Genomic DNA, 21225 nt, shown 5'->3' with positions numbered 1-21225 from the left:
TGATTAGCAGCAGGCCTGCTCCAGCTCTTCGTATTTACTCCCCGGAGATGTTCTATTTACTAAGCATGTCCCGTCTGAACTACAGAGCACACGAGACCCATCTATGCTGCCAGTGCAGAAGGTGGCTTCTCCTGCAGGCAGCTGGTTAATGTGGCTCGTGCACGTGTGGGCTCCCCGCGTGTCGGCTTCGTCCTCGGCGTAGCCAGGGGCTGCTGGCTTCTTGGTGACTGCTTTCGGTCCAGGAGCGCGAGCGTGAGCCTCACACGTGGTTTGGGAAGCGCTCTGTGAGCTGAGTCCTTTTGGGATCACTCGAGTGAAACGTGGTAGAAACGTGTGGAGCCTGATGGCCAAATGAGGATTTGGAGTGCATGGGAGGGAGAAAAGGCCCAGGGCATCGTCAGCCCTGTGAGGGTCGGTGTGCTGGGGGGCTCTGACAGCAGCCCAGGGCTTCCCTGGGGGCAACACCTGCTCTGCGTGTTGTCCCCGTTAGCCTTCACCCCAACTACTCTGACAAATGCACGTGTTGCACGTTTTTTGTCTCTTTTTATCATCACGGACCAAAACATTGACTGGTGTCAGCAGAAATTTGTGTGTGCCTCCAAGTCTGTAATTTACAGGAAGGCGCGTGCGAATAACCCGAGGTGTCACGCTGCGAGCAGCTGCAGAGGGTCACCTTGCGTCACTGCATCTCTTTTATTGGGCATCGGCTATTTTACATATAAAATCAATACAGAATACAAAAAATGTGATGACTGACATTTACAGTAAAAAATGTAAAAATGTGTTTTGACCTCTATTTGCACTTGCAGTTCTCTGCTGCAGACACGTCCTGGTGGCTTCCAGCCCCTGCTTGCTTTGGAGATGGTTCTGAGGGAGGGGTCAGTGCCTGGGTGCTCTCTGTGGCTCTACACGCACAAATTGATGCAACCAGAGATCCAAGAGCCTTAAAAAATCCAGCATCAGAAAAGGCAGCTGAAGGCAGCTGTTTTCTTCAAGAGTATCTTGAAGGAGTCGGTCACACTCAGTCCTTCCTCTTCTAAGGGGCTCCTTCCTTTTCAGTGATTTCCTCCTGGCAAGCAAGCTCTTAGGCTTTGAGTTCTGTGTTTCTTGTATCTCCATCAGAAAAAGACACATATTTTCACTCCCTTTGCATAGTCCACAACTTACTCTATGTCAATCAGTTCAGCAACTCGAGATTTCTTAAAGAAGCTAAGTACTGCAGAACTGAATTTAACACGATCAGGTTATCATCAAAAATATCTACCAACCCCAACCCGAAAAGCGCGTTATTAACAAGATACATTTCCACATCATGCTTTCCATGTATAGGTCTGATCACAAAAAACAGAAACAGCAGATTATAGAGTTAATTAACTGAGGTTCCAGATTTTATATTTGTTTGCATTTCCTTTTTTTTTGTTTAAAGGAAAAGAATGTGTGGATTTTTATTTTTTTTTAACCCTGGGGTGTACTCAGCATCATGTCTGTGACACTGAGTGACTATCTCTGTGGACATAGTGTGTAGATTTTGCATGGTAATTAACCTTCCTGCTAAACCTCTCGTCGCTGTTGTGAGGATTGAGCGTTGGGTTTCTGGGTCTGACACTGAAATCTCTGTCAGCAGAAATTTAAGTCTGTAAATTCAATTTTGCAGGGACCAGATGGACTGCCAGTAGCGGGATGTTGGCATAAGGTACAGTAATAATAATAACGGATCTTTGAGTAGGCCCTGAGTGGCTGGTTTGGTGCACGGTGATTGTACGACTGCGTTCCCTTTACGCACTGCCCTGCAGCTGGCAGGCAGCGTCACGCCTTGCGGGAGCAGGATTCAACCTCATTTCGTGCCGTGTTCCCCACGGCAGCAGACTGGTATCTGCACAAGTGCTAGGAACACCACTCCAAAAGCTTGCTAAGCCTGAGAAATCTCCTAAATGTTGTCAGTAACAGAGCGTTTGGTCAGGCTCGCTCAGACGAGGCCTCAGTTACGGCCCCAGCAGCTTTGGAGCCACTCGTGCAAAAACTCCCTGGCCCTCCAAAATGTGCCTGGGAAACGCGCTGCGTCCTGGCTGAGACTGGAGCAGGAGCTACCTTTTGTCACAGTTACACAATATCAATTTCCAAACTGAGGCTTTTCTGTCGCTGTAATTATAATCCCAATTACTGCGCTGTTTCAGTGCCTGACCAACACATCTGGGTGCACGGGGGCAGGTAATTCCTAACGGCTCGTGCAGGAACAGCCAGGGGGTGTTCGGGAGGGGTGGCCAGTGCCCAAGGCAGCCCGGGAGAGCGAGGAGAGACGTCTGCCCCCAGACAAGCATCTGATCCAGGCTGACACGAGGGTGCTGCAAGCCTGGCCTCCAGCAAGGCTGTGACGCTGAAGCTGAGCAGGATTACTAACCCATTTTCCAGCGTGGTACACGGACACAAAGCAGTTAATAGCAGGCATGTTACTAACTGGCTGCAGACCCTCTGTTAGAACGTAAGCATGCTCTTAGCATGTAAGTTTTTAATTTTGCGGTAAGTTGTTTGGATGCACTGTTAATGTTCAGAGAACTCTGACCATCAGTCCTTATGTTAACAGCAAGATTAGTAGTGAGTGTTTCTCTTGATCAAAATGTTTGTCTGTGTTCTTTTTCAGTGATCTCTAAGCATGAAACACAGTGTGTAAATAATGTGATATATTTTGATCTTTTTAATTTTTGTATAAAAAAAGGAAAAAAAAAAAACCTTCGACAGTAATATATTGACCTTTTTTTATACTGGATTCTGCCATTTATGGACTTTGAAAATACTGTAAAGCTCCCAAACCCGTCAGCTACGCATGGTAACAGCGAGATGTGATAGAGGTACCAGTGACCCTGGCTGGGAATGAGCAGTGCTCACCGCTAACGCTGCTGCGTGAACTAACAGCACGGAGGCGGCGTGTGGCCTCGTGTGCCTCACCGCACGCTGCAGGGACGAGTCCCTGCCCTAATCTGGCTCTCAACTCTGTATTTGCATTGTACGTGCACGCTAAAAGAGCGAAAAAAACTGGCTGAAAACGAAGAAGAAAAAAAGGCCGCAGCCCTAGGTATGGAAGCAGCTGCTGTGTGCCAGCAAACTGGCAGAGGAAACAACGCCAAGCTCCCTGCGTCGCTACCTGCCGTTGTGATGGACCTAGCGAGCCTCTGGCGAAATGCAACAAGCGGGACTGCCTGCGGATCTCTGCTCCTCTCAAGGAAAGCTTCTATCCCAAAAGGAAGCGCCTCCGGGTCCTGGCCTGTGGCTGAAGACGTGCGAGCACTTTGTTACTGCAGATCCCACCGCGGAAACCTTCACTGCAAAATTTCAAACACGCTAAGACTGCCGGTCCAGAGCTGCACCCCAGGGAGGGCTCTGCTCAAGTCTTTTCTTATGCAACAGAGCCTGGACTGTTGCTACTGGGCTTCCCAAATCTCCGAGTTTGGGGCATTTGTTTTGGTTTGTAGGGTTCATTTGCATTTGATTTTCTTGGGTTTATGTGGTTTGATTGTGAACTCTGTAGCTCTGCGCGTTCTTCACCCTCCTTTCATTCCCCTTTTCTGGTCTCTTTCTTTTAATTATCTCAGGCACATCCCATGCAGAGCAAGGCAATGAATAAAATGATGGTTACGATTTTTCTCTGCATATTGCGTTAGTGACAGAAATTTAAAAAAAATTGCCAACATCTTTACCAGCTGTTTTTAAAGATTTGGGGGAAAAAAAACAAGGATTATGCAGTAAAGAGCCATAAAAAATGTTTCAGGGAGGAAGAAAATGGCTTACAGACAAGGCTGTTCAGCTTACAATGAAGACTGAGGCAATCGGATTCCTTTAGAGGGAGGAGATACTTTACAGAAACAAGTTCATCCCATGGCTGGAAGCTGAAGCTATGTAAAATCACATAAAATAAGCCATGGCTTTGTAACGGTGAGGCTGGTTAATCCTAACCAGCCTGGTGATGGAATCCCCATCACTTTAATGCCTCTTTGATTTCACAGATCGTTTCTGGAGGAAATAATTGAGCCCAATACGAGTTGCTTGCCTGTGAGTAGGAGTCTGAGGTGAAGTTATGAGCCTGACCGTGGTATCAAACCAGATGATAGAAGGGCTCTTTGTGGCCTTGAATTTAAGAGAACAGAAGGGAATCGTTTTTGGTGTATTGAGCAGATCTGCACCCTGTCAGATCCTTGCTCCTGCATCTCTGAGGGCAGCGGTGCCAGAGGGGACTCACGGGAGGGGATGCGGTTATCAGCCCCAGGGGAAGCTGCCAGTTTGGTAGGTGTGGACGCACAAGATTTGGATTTGTAGGCTTTAACCTGCTGTTAATTAGCTTTGTTTGCTGCTTAGGGTCTACACCTAGGCGTTGCTTGCTTTGTGGCTACGCTTCACAGCTTCAGCAATTCCTGACTCTTGGTCGCTGTATAGACTAAATCTGTAAATTCAGATTGACTAACAAATCAAGAAACGAGAATTATTTAACTCAAAACAGCAATGAAAATGCATTTTATTTACTTCCATTTCATGATGTTAGCTATCACTTTTGGTGTGGGGGGTTTTAGAGGCGTACGGAGCAGCTGAACGAGCTCCCGCTGGCTTTTAATTCTTTTGAAAAACCCCTTTTCTGTCCCAATTTAAAGCTAATTCTTCTGTGGAAGGTTGAAGGCAAATCTCTCATTGATGTCACTGGGAAGAAGATCTGTAATTGCTCCCTTAACGTACAGCTGCTCTTCCCATCTCCCCCAGCCACCTCCAAACTAAAACAATGAACTACTCCAAACCACGCTGTGGGCTGCTACGCCTGATATCCCGCAGATGTCCTGTTCGTGGAACCTCTATTGGTATCAATGAGAGCTCAGTCCCCAGAATGACCGCAGAAAGCACAAGAATCTGGAAGTGTCCACAAACAATCTACAATGCAGATAGAAAAGTCTTGTTTTACATACGCTGGCAAAAACTAAACAGCTTTCTATCTAGCTCCTACTTGAAGAAGTTTGATATCACTGAAGCTACGAGACAAGCTAACCTCCAAAGCTTATGAAATTATATTAAAATTTATATTTTCTCTGAGGAAATACCCCGAAGTCCTATTATCTTCAGGTAAACAAGTCAGTATTCCGTCTTCAACTTGTGGAATATCCAGTGCTTGTAGGCATCAACTGTGACCACTGCCAGGCCTGCAAAACATCGATACAGAATACCAAACAGTGCTTTACCCGCTGCTCTGACCGCTCTGCGCGGCAGCCTTCCCCCTCCCAACACAGAGCCTCTGGCACCACAGAACCCAAGACATTTGCTTGTAACAGAGGAAGAGAGCTCTTGTTATGTCACCTGAACTTCTTAACCGGGGTTTTTCTTCCCCGTCCCCATGTTCTGGACTGCTCGTGGTGTTTCCCTGCCTGTCTGGGAGGAAGGCTCGAGTCATCCTCCTGACTCGGAGCTGCAGCCAGCACCCGTCCCCGTCAGCACTGCCACCCCGGCTGCCAAACGTTTTAGAGGTAACCCTGGACAGTTCCCAGGTAAAGGCCTCCTGCAGGGGTTTATGCTGGAGATGCCGCAGCTTTGCTGCCCTCGTACAGAGCCGCAGCCGTGAAGCAGCTGCTCTGGGCTCTGGTTTCCAAAAGTGGCGGCAGGCACAGGACATGGCACAGCTCCCCGGGCACGGATAGTGCAGGGGATCGGTGCGGGTAGCCCGTGCATTTTGAGCTGTGTCCCTGGTGTGTCATACACCGCAAATCGGAAACTGCTAGAGCAACTGTTCCTTTGTACGGTCTAAGGAAATCCGTTCAGACTTCCACGTGCCTTCCACACAGATTAGGAAGAGTGGGTTGTTAAATGATAAATTGCTTCAGAGCAGTCATGATCTTATGGGGAAGAGTTAAAAAAAGATGTGCTTTGCTCAGCACGTTCATGCCAGAGCAGTTCATTATTTTCTCCTTCCATATGAAAATGTTTATGTGGGTTTTTAATACTTTGAATTTGCAAATAGCTCACGAAGATAAATTTTACTTTTAGGTAGCATTGGCAGTCCCAGACAAAACTCGGTAATTATCTCAGCCTCTCACACAGCGCAGTGCGTTTTTCCCTCAGGAAACCTCTCTTTTTTTTTCTGGCTTGAGAGAATGTAAGATTGTTTTATGGGAATTCAGAAATGCAGCTGGATGTTACCACTAGATGTCAGCAGCAATAAAGCTGACTGACGTGCTGAAGATGATTGAGGCTGCTCATGCTTGTGAAATGTAGGTCACTGACCGAGCCATTGATTTATCTCGATCACTGAAATCGTTAACGTGTTAGCTTTGGGGATTCATCAATGAACAAACACTTGGGTTAAGACACTTGAGTTACTTGTCTTGGGGAATGTAAAGGCCGGCCAACTCACGTTTATCTTTGTTTTCTAGTTTACAAAATTTATTAGTCTGGTTTAACTGACTATACAAGCAGGGTGATTTCCATTACGCTCAGATAGCCACCTCTCTGCTGCCCGGGAGCAGAGGATGAGCACTTTCTGTAAGATTTGTTCTGTATCAAATTGAAATTATTGACCACCTGCCAGAGTTCGGCTGTGAATGTATTTTTGGGGGGGTGACCACAGCCAAACATCTCCCATGTCTGTGGCTGTGGTGCCAAAAGCATGCTGGCAGCTCCAGGGGCCCCTTGCCAGAGGGATCCTGATGACTTGGCCTGAGTGGATGGGGGCAGGTGAGATTAATTAGCTGTGCAGCTGACATAATTGCGGGCTTGGCCAGCTAGTTCAGGAGCATTTCTCTGGGTTGTGAAACGGGTGGCTGATAAAACCTGGTCTGACTCCAGACTGAACCCATTTCAAAGCCTTAATGCACCGGGACTTAACTTTAAAAGAAACAAGAAGGATGTTGCTCTCTGCTTTGTTTTACTCTCCAGGGGGAGTCTTCGTGTACACGCTGCTTCTAAGGCTCGCTGTATGTATGTCATGGTAATGAGTTTATTTCCCTATGGATTTTTTTCCTGTGTATTGAAATATGAATTTTCTTATAATACCAGACTTTCTGATGTGTGCTTCTTTTTAGGGAACCAAAAGATAAAATATCTGTGAGCTTTTTATCTTTGAATTTAAAATTCTTAAGCAAACCAGTAAAATGCATGGGGAGGTTTCAGCAGCTCAAGACACCCTGTGCAATGACAGCGTGTGTTCCACGGGGAATGACACCGGTCATTCCCCGGGTTTTTAAGGTTGTGATAGCTGTTGTCCCAGAAGCATGTTTTTTTATGACCATGGCTTTCATGCAGGAAAGCCTGTTCTCTCCTTTGCTCTTACTCCTTTTCCTCAGCTCAGTGTCCCGTTTCTGCTGCTGGCCCTGACTGCAGTCAGCAGGAAGCTGAAGCAGTCCGTACGTGCAGAGCCCCCGGCTGCAGTGCCTGCAGTGCCCAGCCCACAGCTCAGAATGCATCTGTGAATTTGGTACATGTGGCACTTGATTTTATAACCAATACCCTGAACTCCTGGGCCAGAATGGAAGATCTCACCCATTTGTAGCAGGCACCTTAATTAAAATAGTTAAGATGCCAGAAATTCCTGGATTTACTGTAATGGTACGCAGCCACCCTTGGCCAGTAACCGTGTGCTGTTGGCCTGTAAATTCTCCCAGTACCCCACAGTAATCCCGGGTCGTGGTGCCCGAATTGTTGAACGCTGATTTAATGCTGCCCTCTAGAGGCCCGATTTTTAACGGAGAAACAAATGCGGTGCCACGAGGGGAAAACACTCCCCTCCTGCCCCCACCAGCAGTGCCCCTAATTGACAGCATACATAGGGATGGGCACGTCTTTTGTGTGGCTCTAAGGTTTGAATAGATCATTGTAGAACAGAAGCGCATACACAGAGACTTAAATATTTTTCCAAATCTTGTATTTCTTTCTTGGGAAATACCATCATATTCTTATGTCTTATTTTTTTTTAATCCAATTGTTGCCCAGATAATTAATTAAAGGTGTTATGCAAATAGAAGTAGGTTACCAGCCAAGTTTCCATCTTGAAATGTTAGAGTGGAAGCTTTGAGTTATTTTCCTTGCATACAACAGATTTGTTTTACAAAAATACTAATAACAATGAATGATAGAAATGTAAAACTGAAGTGTTCACGAACAACTTGGACAAATTACGGATCTGTCTGAACTCCGCTCAGTGAGTTTGGTTCTAATTCACCAGGGATGGGGTAGATTTGGTCCCACAGACCTCACTCAGTAGGTGGCCAAGGGTGGAACCAAACCTCTGTGCCGCCTGACCTCGTTTCAGGCCCCTAAGTTTTGCCTGGTGTTGTTTAACCAGGAAGAAGTGACAGATGAAGCATTTTGATAGATTTCAAGAGGCCTGAGATACTTTAGCTTTGCGAGACAACCTACGTAGCATATAGTGACCTGGGCAACCTTCCAGCACAACATTCATGTAAGAGCATTTCTTGGACTTGTTTGCAACAGTTTAAAAAACAGTTTAAAACAAGATCTAGCAAATAAGGGAGAAAAGGTGCCACTGCAGTCAAGTCTCGCTGTCAGTTACTGGGGTCACCCATGTTTTTGTGGTGTCCCTGGCACTGCGGTGAACCTGCCAGCAACGTGGCACAGTTTTTGCAGCTCTGTCCTGGGGCACCTACTGCACGCTGAAGCTAACCAGCGAGTACACGGCCTGGATCTGTAAACTTAACAATTCCTTTTGTTGTTTTCATGTTCCTAAGTGAACCACTGCAACTTTCCCATATGCTTTTGGCATTAGATAGATGGTGCAACAAAAGGCGTGTCTGACTGTTGTGTAATCTGCAGCTAAAGTAAGTGCTGAAACCCTGACACTTCGAAATGAATGGGAGGAGGACTTAATAGACCAGAGGACGCTATACTACTGTAGGGAGCCGGGGGGGAAACCACAGGGAGGCTGGGAAACATGAGTTTTCAATGCATAAGAAGTGGCGTTATTGACAGCGGAGTGGAATAACAAATACATTAGCATTTGCGGTTTTCCTATGTCTTAGGACAACAATCAATCCCTGTTCGCTAAGTTCTGGTACAAGTTGCCTCATAGCTGCTCGGTTTCATGGAACAGTCAGCTAACTTGTGTGGCTGTGTGTGGCTTCTTATATAATGTGGATAGGAACGGTGAGCGTTAAAGTGGAGATGTCCCGAGTACCTGAAGTACATTTCTGGGTAAATGACGCTAAGTGCACTTAGGTTTTTATATTGTTAAACACTGAATTGTACACTTAGCTTTAAGAGTGCATTTTACGTCACTTTCTGAAGTAGGTGCATATCAAATCTGCTTTTTGGCTATTGAATAGAAAAGTTAGGACCTCGCTGAATTACTCAATGAATTTCCAAACCAGGTGGAAGAGATAGTAAACGGCTATTAGCCAGAAGGAGGGTTGGAGTCCTGCTGCATTTACTGGGTAGGTTCGTAGATGGGATACCATTGTACAGACAATTCCATAGCATGGCAACTTCTTGCATTACTATTTGGAGTTCTTTGTTTTTACTCAATGTGACGAATGTTCAGCACAAAATAGCAGTCAAAACTGAAAGTCATCAGCTGCAGTGCATTGAGTTACTTTGGGCACATAGGTCTTTTAAAGCTGGCAAGTACCCTGGCATTTAGGTGCAATTTCTGAAATACGTAATTTGAGAAACTTTAATTGCTGGTATTCAAAATCTAAACGAAAATCTGACTTATTTATATGCATCTTAGAAAAAATACATGTGGTATGTACTTTATCTGTCCTTATTTGTTTGGAATTATGCTGATAGGGCTTAATCCTCTACCGTGTTACGCAAATATCCCTTATTTATGCGAATGGGTGCATCACTTCAGTGAGGCTGTTCAGAAGAGTTAAGGCTATTTGCACGTGTGTGCCGTTAGGAAACCATGAAAAGTTTTGTTGGAATGTACTTACATGGTATTTTATATAAAGCTGACTACATCTCTGTAAAATGTATCACCTTTAAAAGTGTAATTATAAAGATATATTAAGAATATAAAAAAAAGAATACTTAACATCTCTATTTGCAAAATTTTGCAATTTTTAATCATGTATGTGCCACAAAGTGTTCTATTTACTCACTTCTTTGGGGAACAACTGCTTTAAAAATGAAGGCATTAATAACAGTATTCCTTATCCATTGTTTTAACATGTTAAAATGGCATTAATTAGTACTGCATTGTGTATTTCTAGTCTAAAGCTGTAACGGACAGTACATTAGCTGGAGACCTCCAGAAACATTTTCTTGTGCTTTTTGTAATAAAAGCACAGACTAGATTTTCCAAGCCGGTCTCTCTGTACAGGTTACTTTGACAACTGTGTGAATATGTATAATGAACTCTGCATTTGTAACCAAGAATAAACCTTCAAAATTGTAAATGTTCAGGACGTTACTATAAATAGCTATGAAGTATCTTAACCAGACAAGAGTTCAAATAAAGATTAACGGCCATTAGTAACACTTCCTCTGCTGTCTTTTGTTACTTATAAACTGACGTATGCAACAACTGTTTTACTTCCTAAATTCAACCTAATTTTAAGCACACAGCCATTTGGTTCTGGATTCTCCATATTAACAAAAAACGTAACTTGCTCGTATGTTTCTCACATATACTTGCAACTAGAAATGTTTAGTGGCTACATTTAGCAAGTTGATCAAAATTTAAAATTTTCTGGAGTCCAGAAAATTTTAAAAAGCAGATGTCTTCAGTTTAAAACAAATGAATGCAAACAGAATCTGGCAGCAGAGATATTAAGCTTATGAACGCAGTTTGGGACAAAACGCCTGCAGGAGCAGAGGCCTGGACCCATCCCAGGACACCCCTTCTGGTTCTTTACCTTTGTATTTTTAAGAAATTCCAAACCACACTGAGCAGAGGACCATCGTTTTCCTGTTTAATCCTAACCCAGTGCCCACGCTAGGCTGGGCTGTTCCCCAGTCGGTCAAGCACTGCTCATCTGTCACCGACCCAGCAGAGGAGCACAGCACGGCACGGGTTTGTTTTCACTTTCGCTTAGAGTGTGCAGTTAATTCAGTCCTAACACCCACGCTACAGCCCCAAATTAGTTTGGAATGTGGAGAAACTTCCTTGCAGTGCGAGCCGCTCAAAGGCAAGGGTGCTGTGGCAGCTGTAAGGCGCCTGAAGGGCCCTCAGAAACATTTTATTGCCTGCGAGGTGCCTGGAAACTAAACGGGCTCTGGTGCTGTGCGCTGGCACCAGCTTGCACTCCGGCCCCACGCGGGCTGACAGCAGCCTCACAGGACCTTGGCGGAGGCAGCCTCTCCCCTGGCAGTGCTATGGGACCTCCTGCTTGAAGCCACCACGAGAAAGGAGCTCAGTCCAGCAAGTGGAAGAGTCCGAAGGCGCTGGTGAGTTACTTCCCTACCCTTTGTGAAAGCGGATAGCTAACGGCACGCTTGGGCTGGGGTTTGGGAGTGGGCGGGAGGCCAGGGGCTGTGCTCCCTCAGGGCAGGCTCGGTTACGGCTCCCACCAACCCCCCCCGTGCTCCGGTGTGCTCCGGTGAGGCAGGACGTGGCAAGGAGCTGCCAGATCCGCCAGGCACCCGAGCGCAGCACTGCCGGCTCCGCAGCCCGCAGGGGGAGCGGCTGGGGCCGGGCTCCTCCTGGCTAGGGCCGCCCTGCGTGGGCAGCAGCAGCGGCACCGCCCCGGCAGCGAGGAGAGGAGAGGAGGAGAGCAGCCTCGAGAGGGGAGAGCGGCCATGAGGCCGGCGCAACGCGACCGCCACAACACCCTGGCCCTGCGGCAGCAGCTGATCGGGTAAGTGCTGCGGGGAGCGGGCGCTGCTGCTCCCCTCCAGGGCCCCCTGTGTGCTCCTGGGCTGCCTGACGTGGCTGCTTGGGGCTGCCGGGCCTGGGCCTGGGCCTGCTCTGCCCTGGTTGGGAGTGGGGCCTGCAGTGGCACCGGGTGCTCCTTGCTGCACGTGGCTGCAGCCGGGCAAGTTGGGCTGAGCCCAAAGGCTCAGATACTCTGCCTGCTCGCTGGCCAGACGATTTGTGCCTCAGCAGTGCTTTAGGTTTAAGTGAGCAACACCGAGGGGGTAAAGGCAGTGCTGATAGCCTCCGAAACCTGGGTTTTGCTCGGGTTATTAGCCGTAATTACTGGTTTTCAAGGAAGAGAGAAGGTTATAAAACTAAAGCATAAAGTTCCCTTAAAACATGTCTGACACGGCATGTCTGGAACTGCTTATAAAGCACTTCTTGGCCGCTTGGCCGAGAACACTCCTGGCTCTAACCAAGGAAAGCGCCAGAGGCTCGGGGTGGTGCTGGAGCAGCGCCGTGCCCGTCCCTGTGCCACAGGGGCTCTGCGGGGCTGGGCACCTCGACCTAAAGCTCATCAGGAAGCAGGTCAGGACTCTCAGACACCAAAAACCTGACAGAATCAGCATACATCTGCTCAACTTAATTCTAGTAAGTACAAGACTCATTTCCAGACTCCCAGTTACTTGCTTTGTTTCAGATGACTTTACATTCTTAGTTTTGTCAGAAGCTCCCAGCAATAGCAGCAGAACTATGTGGTTTTGACCACAGGAATTGCCCCTTGTGTATTCAGTAATCAAGGCGGCCTTAATCAGTAATGTTTTGTGACAGTAAGAGGCAGGCTGGAAGCGTAAATGCTGAATTTGTCATTGAATTGAGAACTGTGCCAGTTGCACCAACCTGAAGAACACCGTTTGTGTTTTTGCGGGCAATTTGCCCCGTTACTGGGAACAAAGACCCAGCCTCTCCAAATGCCTCTTTAGCACATGTTGAACTGTCAGGGTAACTTCCAAACAAAAACCAACAAAAAGAACAACAACTTGTTTTATCAACCTGCTACCAGTTCATAGAGAAGGTAGAGGATTCCTGTAGGGACACTGAAGTATTTTCTTATTTTAGCATTGTCTTTTTTTTGTTTGATAACTTTTTTAAAAAAATATTTATCATCAAATTATTTCCCTTTTCTTTTTGTTTAAGCAATCTTCACTAAATGAAGCAGTTGCCATCATCCTTCAGTGCCAATTATATCCCTGTGACTCTATTTTGGTAGATGCATTTCAATTTTAATTGTCAAATGCATATCTGTGAAACAAAACAAGCTCACTTAATCAGGCCCAGCCTTATAAAAAAATAACGTTGAATCACTCAAGAACCACCTGCACCATAGTCTGGACAATCAGTACCTTTAGTGAGAACCAAGAACATAATAAAAATGGTAATAAGGTAAGACACAGACACCAAAGCTTCAAGAACAGGAAGGGCAGACGGTGTAGATGAGATGTAACATCACAGGCAAGTCCTGTGTGCTGTGCTTGGGAATTCCTAGGGAAGGGGTTTGTGTTCTACAGTGTTTTTTCCCCTACAAGCCTGACAAAATTTGGCTACTGAGTCAGAGCACAAAAGCTGTTCTCTTCCTACCCCCAGCTTTGTTTTGGGGGCCAGCAGTAAGATGACAGCATCTGCTGCTGCATGGGGAAACGTCTTTCTCTTGAGTAACTCAACTGAGAACATGACTGGCAGAATAAACTCTGACTTGGGGAATATCACTAATGCTTGCTTTGCTTTCTGATGCTCCACCACAGCTCTGCTTGCAAGCTGTTTTTTTCTCATGATCCAGTGAAGATTGTGAAGGCCAAAGGCCAGTACATGTATGACGAGAAGGGAAGACAATACCTTGACTGCATCAACAACGTTGCTCACGGTAAGTTCAAGTCCTGTTATTTGATACTATATTTTCCTAAGTAGAACAAGGAACAATCAGTGCTCTTTACCACTGTTCCCTTGTGTTAGGGTGAGATTTGTTCACATTTGAATCTGTGTGCATGAACATGATGCTTTCCAGACTTGCATCTGTTCTGTTTTCACAGAAAGGTATTATCTAAAGCGTACAGAGCTTTGTACCTGAAAATGCAAGTCAAGCATCTAACTGTAAAACTCTCAACTGATAGTTTGTTGTACCTGTAGAAGTTACTGAGGGGACTATCACAGGACCGCCGCTCAGCAAGGTGTATTATTTGCATTTTATGAAGCAGCTGTTTTTCTGACAGTATTTTAAATTGTTTTAAAACGGTCAGTGCTGCCAGTAATATCCTACTAGGGCCATAATATAATTCCTTGATGGTAAAGCTTATCTGCATATATGCAAACTACTAAGCTATTCAAATGTCTGTATTCAAAATATCAAATTGGACACTGTTCCATTATGTATTATTTTCAACTACTGACCATGAAATATAACAACAGGCAATTTAAAACTTTCAGAACCAAGAAAAAGTGTTTTTCGTGAAGGATTTCAAGACATACCAATACTATCTTATGCTGACAATACCATTAATGTCCCACAGATTCAATATGAACATCAGTGACAATAGCTCTGCACTGTTACAGGACTTAAGCATGAAGTCAGTTATGTGCTTGTTAACGATCACTGTGCATAATGCAACAAACCCTAAACCCCCTCTCCCCTCTCTTGCAGTTGGCCACTGTCACCCTGATGTTGTAAAAGCAGCCCACGAGCAAAATCAAGTGCTAAATACAAATTCTCGTTATCTTCATGACAACTTGGTTGATTATGCAAAGAGGCTCTCAGACACACTACCTGAAAAGTTGTGCACCTTCTATTTCTTGAATTCTGGGTAAGTCAGCTACGGCAGACTTTACACCATTTTTACACCAGTTATACACACACAAGGGTAACCCTTATCAAAAGCCAACTGCCTGATCTGGAGTGGATGACTATAATATATATGTATTTAAAAAGTGGCTTGGGTTTTTCCTGTTCTGAAGAAACCAGTCACTTTTAGAACTTCTGTGCCTGTGAAGCTCACATTCACCAAGCCCTCCATCGGGTAACTGAACAAGTGCTTTATTTCAGAAGAGTTTTATTCTGTTTATAAGGCCTTAGACTACAAACAATTAATGTAAGGATTAACTGTAAGGTCTGACTTGTTTTCTGAACTTGACGTTTCTTCTATCATCAAAATTCAGTCTAATGATGCATATATTTTGGCTTGTGGGTGTTCTTGTATTCCTAAGCAACTTACAGTTTAGAATAAAATGAACTATTTCCCAAGTCATTTCTCTAATACTGCTTTTTAAGATGGATTTGACTCTGTTGAGCAGACCTACTGAGTGCAAAGCACTATGGATTACTGCAGGTGTGTCAGCACCTTACATCTAGTTCTGTGCGTTTTCTGCAAGGGCAGTCAAAACTTTGAAACTCTGCTATCCACAACGAAACGTTTATCAAATTTTTCAATTGCAGATCTGAAGCTAACGATCTTGCTCTAAGAATGGCACGGCAGTATACAAAACATGAGGATGTTATAGTTTTAGACCAGTAAGTATGGTTTATTTGCTGTGGGGTACAAGGCACAGTTCTGTGCTGGGGTTGGAGCATGATTGTTGCAGTAGGAAGGCTGCAGCCGGGAAGGTGGGAGAAGCAATTTTTCCCTGTTCAGTAGTTGTGCCACCACCTCTGAAGTAGAGTTCAGGTGGGGCTGCTCCAGCACAAGGCAGACATCGCCACACCAAAGCAAGGCCAGCAGTAGCCTGCCACAGGGTAGGGAAGCTGTAGACTTAAACGTTTAGAAAAATTGGGTTTGTTCTGCCTTAGGAGGAAGCTAGCACATCATCTTACTGCAATCTAGAACTGCCTCCTGGGAAAGCACAAAAATGTGAAGCCAGGTCTGAAGCTGCCTGGTGACAGGAAGAGACACGGGCCATAAGCTGAATTCTGATGGGACACAGGAAAAAACTTCCCTAGCATGAGGGTGGTCAAATATTAGAACAGGATGGCTGGAGAGAGACTGAAATCTCCATCCTTAGAGGATAGTCAGAAGCAGGACAGACACCTGCAACTTTCTTAATACTGCTTGTGACTTACACTGCTGTGATTCTAGTCACTGGCCCTAGAAGACCACTGACCATACTGTACCCCTGCATCCCTTATGTTCAGATGCTTTTAAAAAAACTCCAGTTACCCATAAGCTGACTGAGAGAGATCTCAGGGCAGGTCTCAGCTAAATGACTGTATTTGCACTAGGTGACAGCCCATCTACTTTGCTTTAGCTGTCAGTAATGTTAATCCTAGAGAACTCTTGATACTGAGGAAATCACTGCTTAGTTCTCCTGATTGTTTTTTTAAGTGCTTACCATGGACACCTGACATCCCTGATTGACATAAGCCCATATAAATTCCGAAATCTAGAAGGACAAAAGGAATGGGTCCACGTGGTATGTACCTATGACTATTGACTACTTGTAAATTCAATCAAGTCTTATTTATGTTATACTAAATATAGAATAATTAGATATATTAAATAGAGAACACACCATTCCTTTGCTTAGGCTCCTGTTCCAGACACCTACAGAGGCCTGTACAGAGAGGACCATGAAGATTCAGTAACAGCCTATGCTAATGAAGTGAAAACTATTATTGAGCAAGCACATAAGAAAGGCAGAAAGGTAAGCATGGCTTCCTTAACCCTTTGTCTTGCCTCGGAACTGAGCACAGGTGGTGGTCAGTGCCGTTCAACATTACTGAGCTAAGTGATACGGACTTATCAGAAAGAGAAATCATGTAGTAATAATGCGGTGACCATCTAATAACACTAAGCTTGCTGTTAACTTGATTTCCACAACTTCCTGTCGTGTCCAAACACTACATGGTACCTGTGTTTCAGATCGCTGCATTTTTTGCTGAATCCCTGCCAAGCGTTGGTGGTCAAATCATTCCACCAGCAGGCTATTTTCAGAAGGTTGCAGAGTAAGTGGCTGTTCATTATCTTCACTTTTAAAGTTTAAAATGCATCCTACATGAAGATGATAGAGAATTTATCTGCCTTCTGTAGTATGCAGCTTTACAAACATATCAAGGTGAACGTTTCTGTTAAAATATAAGTTTTGTCTGGCACAGGACTCTTTGTAAGCACACGGTACAAACTTTAGGCCTGGCAAAGTTTGCAAAGCACTGCTCTCTGCATGTTCTAAAGCTGTAAATATTACGTTCAGTCTCCTCTTAGAGTACACTAAAAGCTGTTATGTTACAGGCATGTGCACAAGGCAGGCGGTGTATTTATTGCTGATGAAATTCAAGTCGGCTTTGGCAGGGTTGGAACGCACTTTTGGGCATTCCAGCTTCAGGGAGAAGATTTTATACCTGATATTGTCACCATGGGGAAACCCATAGGCAATGGGCACCCACTTGCCTGTGTAGCAACAACCAAAGAAATTGCAGAAGCATTTGCAGCCACAGGAGTGGAGTATTTTAACACAGTAAGTAAAAAGTTGACCAAACTCTCCTTTTTAAGGTGAGCCTGAGTAGTAGAATGTGATATTAATGCAACATTATTCTTATCTTCATTACCTACACCATTACTGTTAATGTGAATGGTATCTTTCTAGTACATAACCTTTATTTTTTGGCTCTCTCAGCTATAAATATCAGTATGCTCATTCTGTCACTGAGGCTACACCTTCAGTGCCAAGGTTGCATCTTTCTTCCCTTTCACCTGCCACATGTGTGCCTTTCCTGAACTCAGTTTGGAGGAAACCCCGTTTCGTGTGCCATCGGATTAGCAGTTTTAGATGTGATAGAGAAGGAACACCTCCAGGCTCATGCCATGGAAGTAGGCAACTTCTTGATGAAGCTACTCAAGGAGCTGAAAATCAAGCATCCCATTATTGGTGATGTCAGGTAACAATGCCTTATTTACAGCTTTAGCTGCTTTTTGTTGGATTGAATTGTTCATGATAAATAAAACTGACAGGGTTTTTAAGAATCTCATTAAATCTTTGCTTTCAGCAGAAAATCAAAACCCTACTGTATATTAGATTAAACCACACTTGAGCTTGGCAACAGTCCAATATACCTGACCACTCTAGGCCAGTATTGCCTCATGGATTTCAATGAGGAAATAGCTCACTCTCCTGTTTAAACTTTTAAGCGCACAAAGAAAAATTAGTAAATTGGATAAGGAATATATTCATCATGCATCTGCTCAGAATGGTAGCACATGGTGAGTCTGTACTGTACTACTACACTTCTGTAGAACAGCAACACCTTTTCTACACTAGCAAACAGCCAGCTGTAGTTTGCATGCTATTTAGGTTTGGTCTCACAAAAGCCTTTCTTGATCCTTTAGTTCACTTGCAGTTCCTTCTTATTACACAGATTGACCACTTCTGTTTCTTTCAAAGGGGTTCTGGCTTATTCATTGGAGTGGACTTAATTAAGGATCAAGCAGAAAGGACCCCAGCCACAGCAGAAGCAGAGCATCTAATAACAAGGTACATGGGACAATTGTGTGGTTCCTCGCTGTGCTAGGCAAGCACAACATTTAAAAGGAGCCTGGCACTCAGCAGTTGCTAAAGTATGGCCAACTAGAAGAAACTGACACCAGTCAGTGCAGAAAAGCATTGCCTGGGCAGCCAGCATATCAATGCTTTTGAGTGTTTCTGAACTGCATGCAAAGGTGAACATAAGTATTTGTTATTCCTCTTCCCAGGCTTAAGGAAGAATATATTCTACTGAGTACAGATGGGCCAGGAAGAAACGTACTTAAATTCAAGCCCCCGATGTGCTTCAACATGGAAGATGCAAAATTTGTTGTGGATACAATTGACAGACTACTAACAGGTACTACTGATCAGAAAATCACCTTATAGTGGTTGCTGTTGGACTGAGCATCTGAGCCTGCTTTCCTAAAGTCCTGAAACAGAGCCAAAGTGGTAGGCACTGAACACGTAGGAAAGCAGTCACTGAAAGTTTAGCTTTCACTTCCAAATTATTCCATTTTAAAGTTCCCCAAGAAAACTGTTTACTCCACAGATGCCTGTTTACTCCACAGATGCATATGCCACCTTTTAAAATAGTTTTGCTCTGGCACAGGTTAGTGTTTACTCATCTGAGCAAGGGGAACTGTCAGAGTTAAATTTCATTCTTGAAAGTCATATTGATGCATTTGACACACAGCTTGTTTGTTGTACAACTTGTGTGCATTCATTGTCTAACTTAGACAGAAATTTGTCTCAGCCATGAGTTTAAGTTCTTGCTTTTTGTCCCTCTAGATATGGAAGAGCAACAGCTGAACCAGGACAAAACATCCACTTGCTCTACCTAAGCAGGTATTTATTTATATTCACTCCTTACAGTACTATTTAAAAGCTAAGGTTAGCTTCACAGGCACTGCCACTGGCAATAGAGCAGGACTAATTTTCCTCAGACATGCTTTTACTTGAGGTTAGTTTACAGGTATCGTTGGCAGCCTAGAAGCATGGACTAGGCTGGGATATATCTGGCATTCGTAGCTACCTTCTATTAGTCTGACACCTCTGGAAAACAGTGTGTTCACTCGTCTTCAAACTAAGTCCAACACCTCTCAAATTCCTACCCTAAGCACAGCTCCTACAAAGCTGCTCAGTGCATTTTGCCTCCAGGCAGAAGCTGGTGCAGCTTCATGCAGTGCTCAGTTACAGTCAGACGGATAACCACCTCTCAGCAAGCCTTCTGTAGCTGCCCTTAAGAACATGTGCTGCAGCACTGTATGCTCTACGTGCCACCATTGGGGAACCTCCACTGAAGCCAACAGTTTATGAAGAGCTATAAGCAGTACTTTTACAGCTATAGCTCCCATTTCACTTAACATTTTATTTTGAAGTAGTGCCTTGGGTTTTCTTGAACATTTCTCTTTTAACTACACAGAATCATTTCAAGTTTGTGGCTGATGCATCAGAATTAAGCATCAGTTTTACCCCCCTACCCAGAGGGTTGTGGGCATCAATAAGACACAACCCTGTTCAGCTTTTCAAATGTTGCAGTCCTGGTATCTGTTGCAGCCCCTCTATAGCTTGCTTACAGAGAACACCCAGCTGCTACTCACTTTGTCACACCCTCATGAGCAGTGAGCACTTAGTTAACACCTTGGTAACACCACTTTTGGTACACCTGGCACTTCCTTAGCCTACTCCAACCAGAAGACAACAACATGTGTTTTTAACCAAGTACCCAATGAAGCTTTAGGTACCTGGGTATGAATGTAATCAGTGTGGTGAGTGCTGCTCTCAAGCATCATACCAGAGTCACCCTGCTATGGCCCTACATGCTAAGAAAAGGATGCAGTTCAGTGCAACAGCACAGCAGGCACAAGAAAAATGTGTTAGTATTTTATTCAGCAAATTAATGGAAAGACATACAGCTGTTAGTACTATGTATTCTTGAGAACAGAAAGATTACTCACAGTACCAGTTAAACTTAGAAGCCTAGCAACTTAGCGTGCTTGTCCACAATCTAAACTAAGCAAGAAAAGTTTTTCTACAAGAAACCAAGAACAGAAAAAGCCTCTAAGTACCAGTATTACACTTACATACAATGTAAGTGAAAATGAGGCAATTAAATAATTTCTTTTAGTGATGCTTTTACAATGAAACATTTTTCCCCCCAACAGGTTTCAAACATTGTTCAAGATCTACTACTAAGAAGTATTATTCTACCATGAAAATGCATGTTTAATCTTCATCCTAGCATGTCTTAAACCAGATAAGTTAATCTTTATTTTTTCCAGTTACCTTGTTATTAAGTAAAAGCTTTAGGAGAAATAAATTTTAAGAGCTTGTTTCAACTGTGGCAGATGTGTGGAATCAGCCCTTATTTAACAAAGTATCTAAAACCTCATATAAAGGAATATATTCCTAGTAGCTACTATAAACTATGTTTTCAAAACCAAAACTCATACTCTTTTAGGTTTATGCCTGCTTAAAAACTAAGATGAGCCCATTAGTTCTTATTTTTATCTACAGCTACCTATAGAAACACCATTCTAGCTGCCTTTGCCAGGCACCTCTGACCAGTTTCAGCAGGCAGTTCCATGCTAATGAGGTCAGTCCTCCTAGTACATATTCAACAAGAGGTCTCAATGAGCAATTAAGCCAAGAATTTCAGCCCCAAACCCTTAACACCAAATGCATGATGAACAGACAGCTGAGGGTCACAGCTCCCAGAGCTGTTCTCAGGAAATACTTTGTCCTCAACTATCTGAGTAGGATTAGTAAATCAGAATTGTTACAGCCATAAGAAACTGCCTTGCTTACAAGTCCCCGCTTTCACCAGGCAGTTAGCTATTCTTTGCATCACAAACTTTCCATGCAAAGAAGGGAAATCCAGCTCCTCATTTAAGTGCTAGAATCCCCAGTTTGTGCTTAAGGCCACATCACCTGGAAAGAAAGCATTA

General features: G+C 44.3%; 3 protein-coding genes across 10 annotated transcripts in view; 2 read left to right on the top strand and 1 right to left on the bottom strand.

Annotated features, from left to right (window-relative positions):
• COL23A1 (collagen type XXIII alpha 1 chain) overlaps window positions 1-2356 on the top strand; it is a 161421-nt gene extending 159065 nt beyond the window's left edge. The window contains exon 29 of the mRNA XM_084535250.1: window positions 1655-2356. Within this exon, the coding sequence (XP_084391376.1) occupies window positions 1655-1702 (48 nt within the window). The 3' untranslated portion in view covers window positions 1703-2356. The remainder of the gene's footprint in view (window positions 1-1654) is intronic.
• Window positions 670-21225, bottom strand: part of HNRNPAB (heterogeneous nuclear ribonucleoprotein A/B) — a 29229-nt gene continuing 8673 nt past the window's right edge. For 2 of the 8 annotated variants that reach the window (XM_084535238.1, XM_084535243.1), the window contains one exon: window positions 670-1113. The gene's annotated coding sequence lies outside the window, so the exon portion shown is untranslated. Of the gene's footprint in view, window positions 1114-4487; window positions 5175-12956; window positions 15574-21225 lie in introns of those variants that run through there. The other 6 variants (XM_084535236.1, XM_084535241.1, XM_084535234.1 and 3 more) reach the window with 3 other exon arrangements.
• On the top strand, window positions 11655-20621 carry PHYKPL (5-phosphohydroxy-L-lysine phospho-lyase). The gene is made up of 13 exons (XM_084535233.1): window positions 11655-11777; window positions 13579-13697; window positions 14472-14631; window positions 15261-15335; window positions 16144-16231; window positions 16346-16462; window positions 16681-16763; window positions 17047-17272; window positions 17539-17693; window positions 18197-18286; window positions 18505-18635; window positions 19067-19123; window positions 20443-20621. The coding sequence occupies exons 1-12, from the start codon at window positions 11719-11721 to the stop codon at window positions 19117-19119; spliced, it is 1356 nt and encodes a 451-aa protein (XP_084391359.1). The 5' UTR covers window positions 11655-11718; the 3' UTR covers window positions 19120-19123; window positions 20443-20621.

Source organism: Aythya ferina (genome assembly GCF_964211825.1).
Source record: "Aythya ferina genome assembly, chromosome: 14".
Taxonomy (NCBI): Eukaryota; Metazoa; Chordata; class Aves; order Anseriformes; family Anatidae; genus Aythya; species Aythya ferina.
This window is presented reverse-complemented; position numbering and strand designations above follow the sequence as displayed.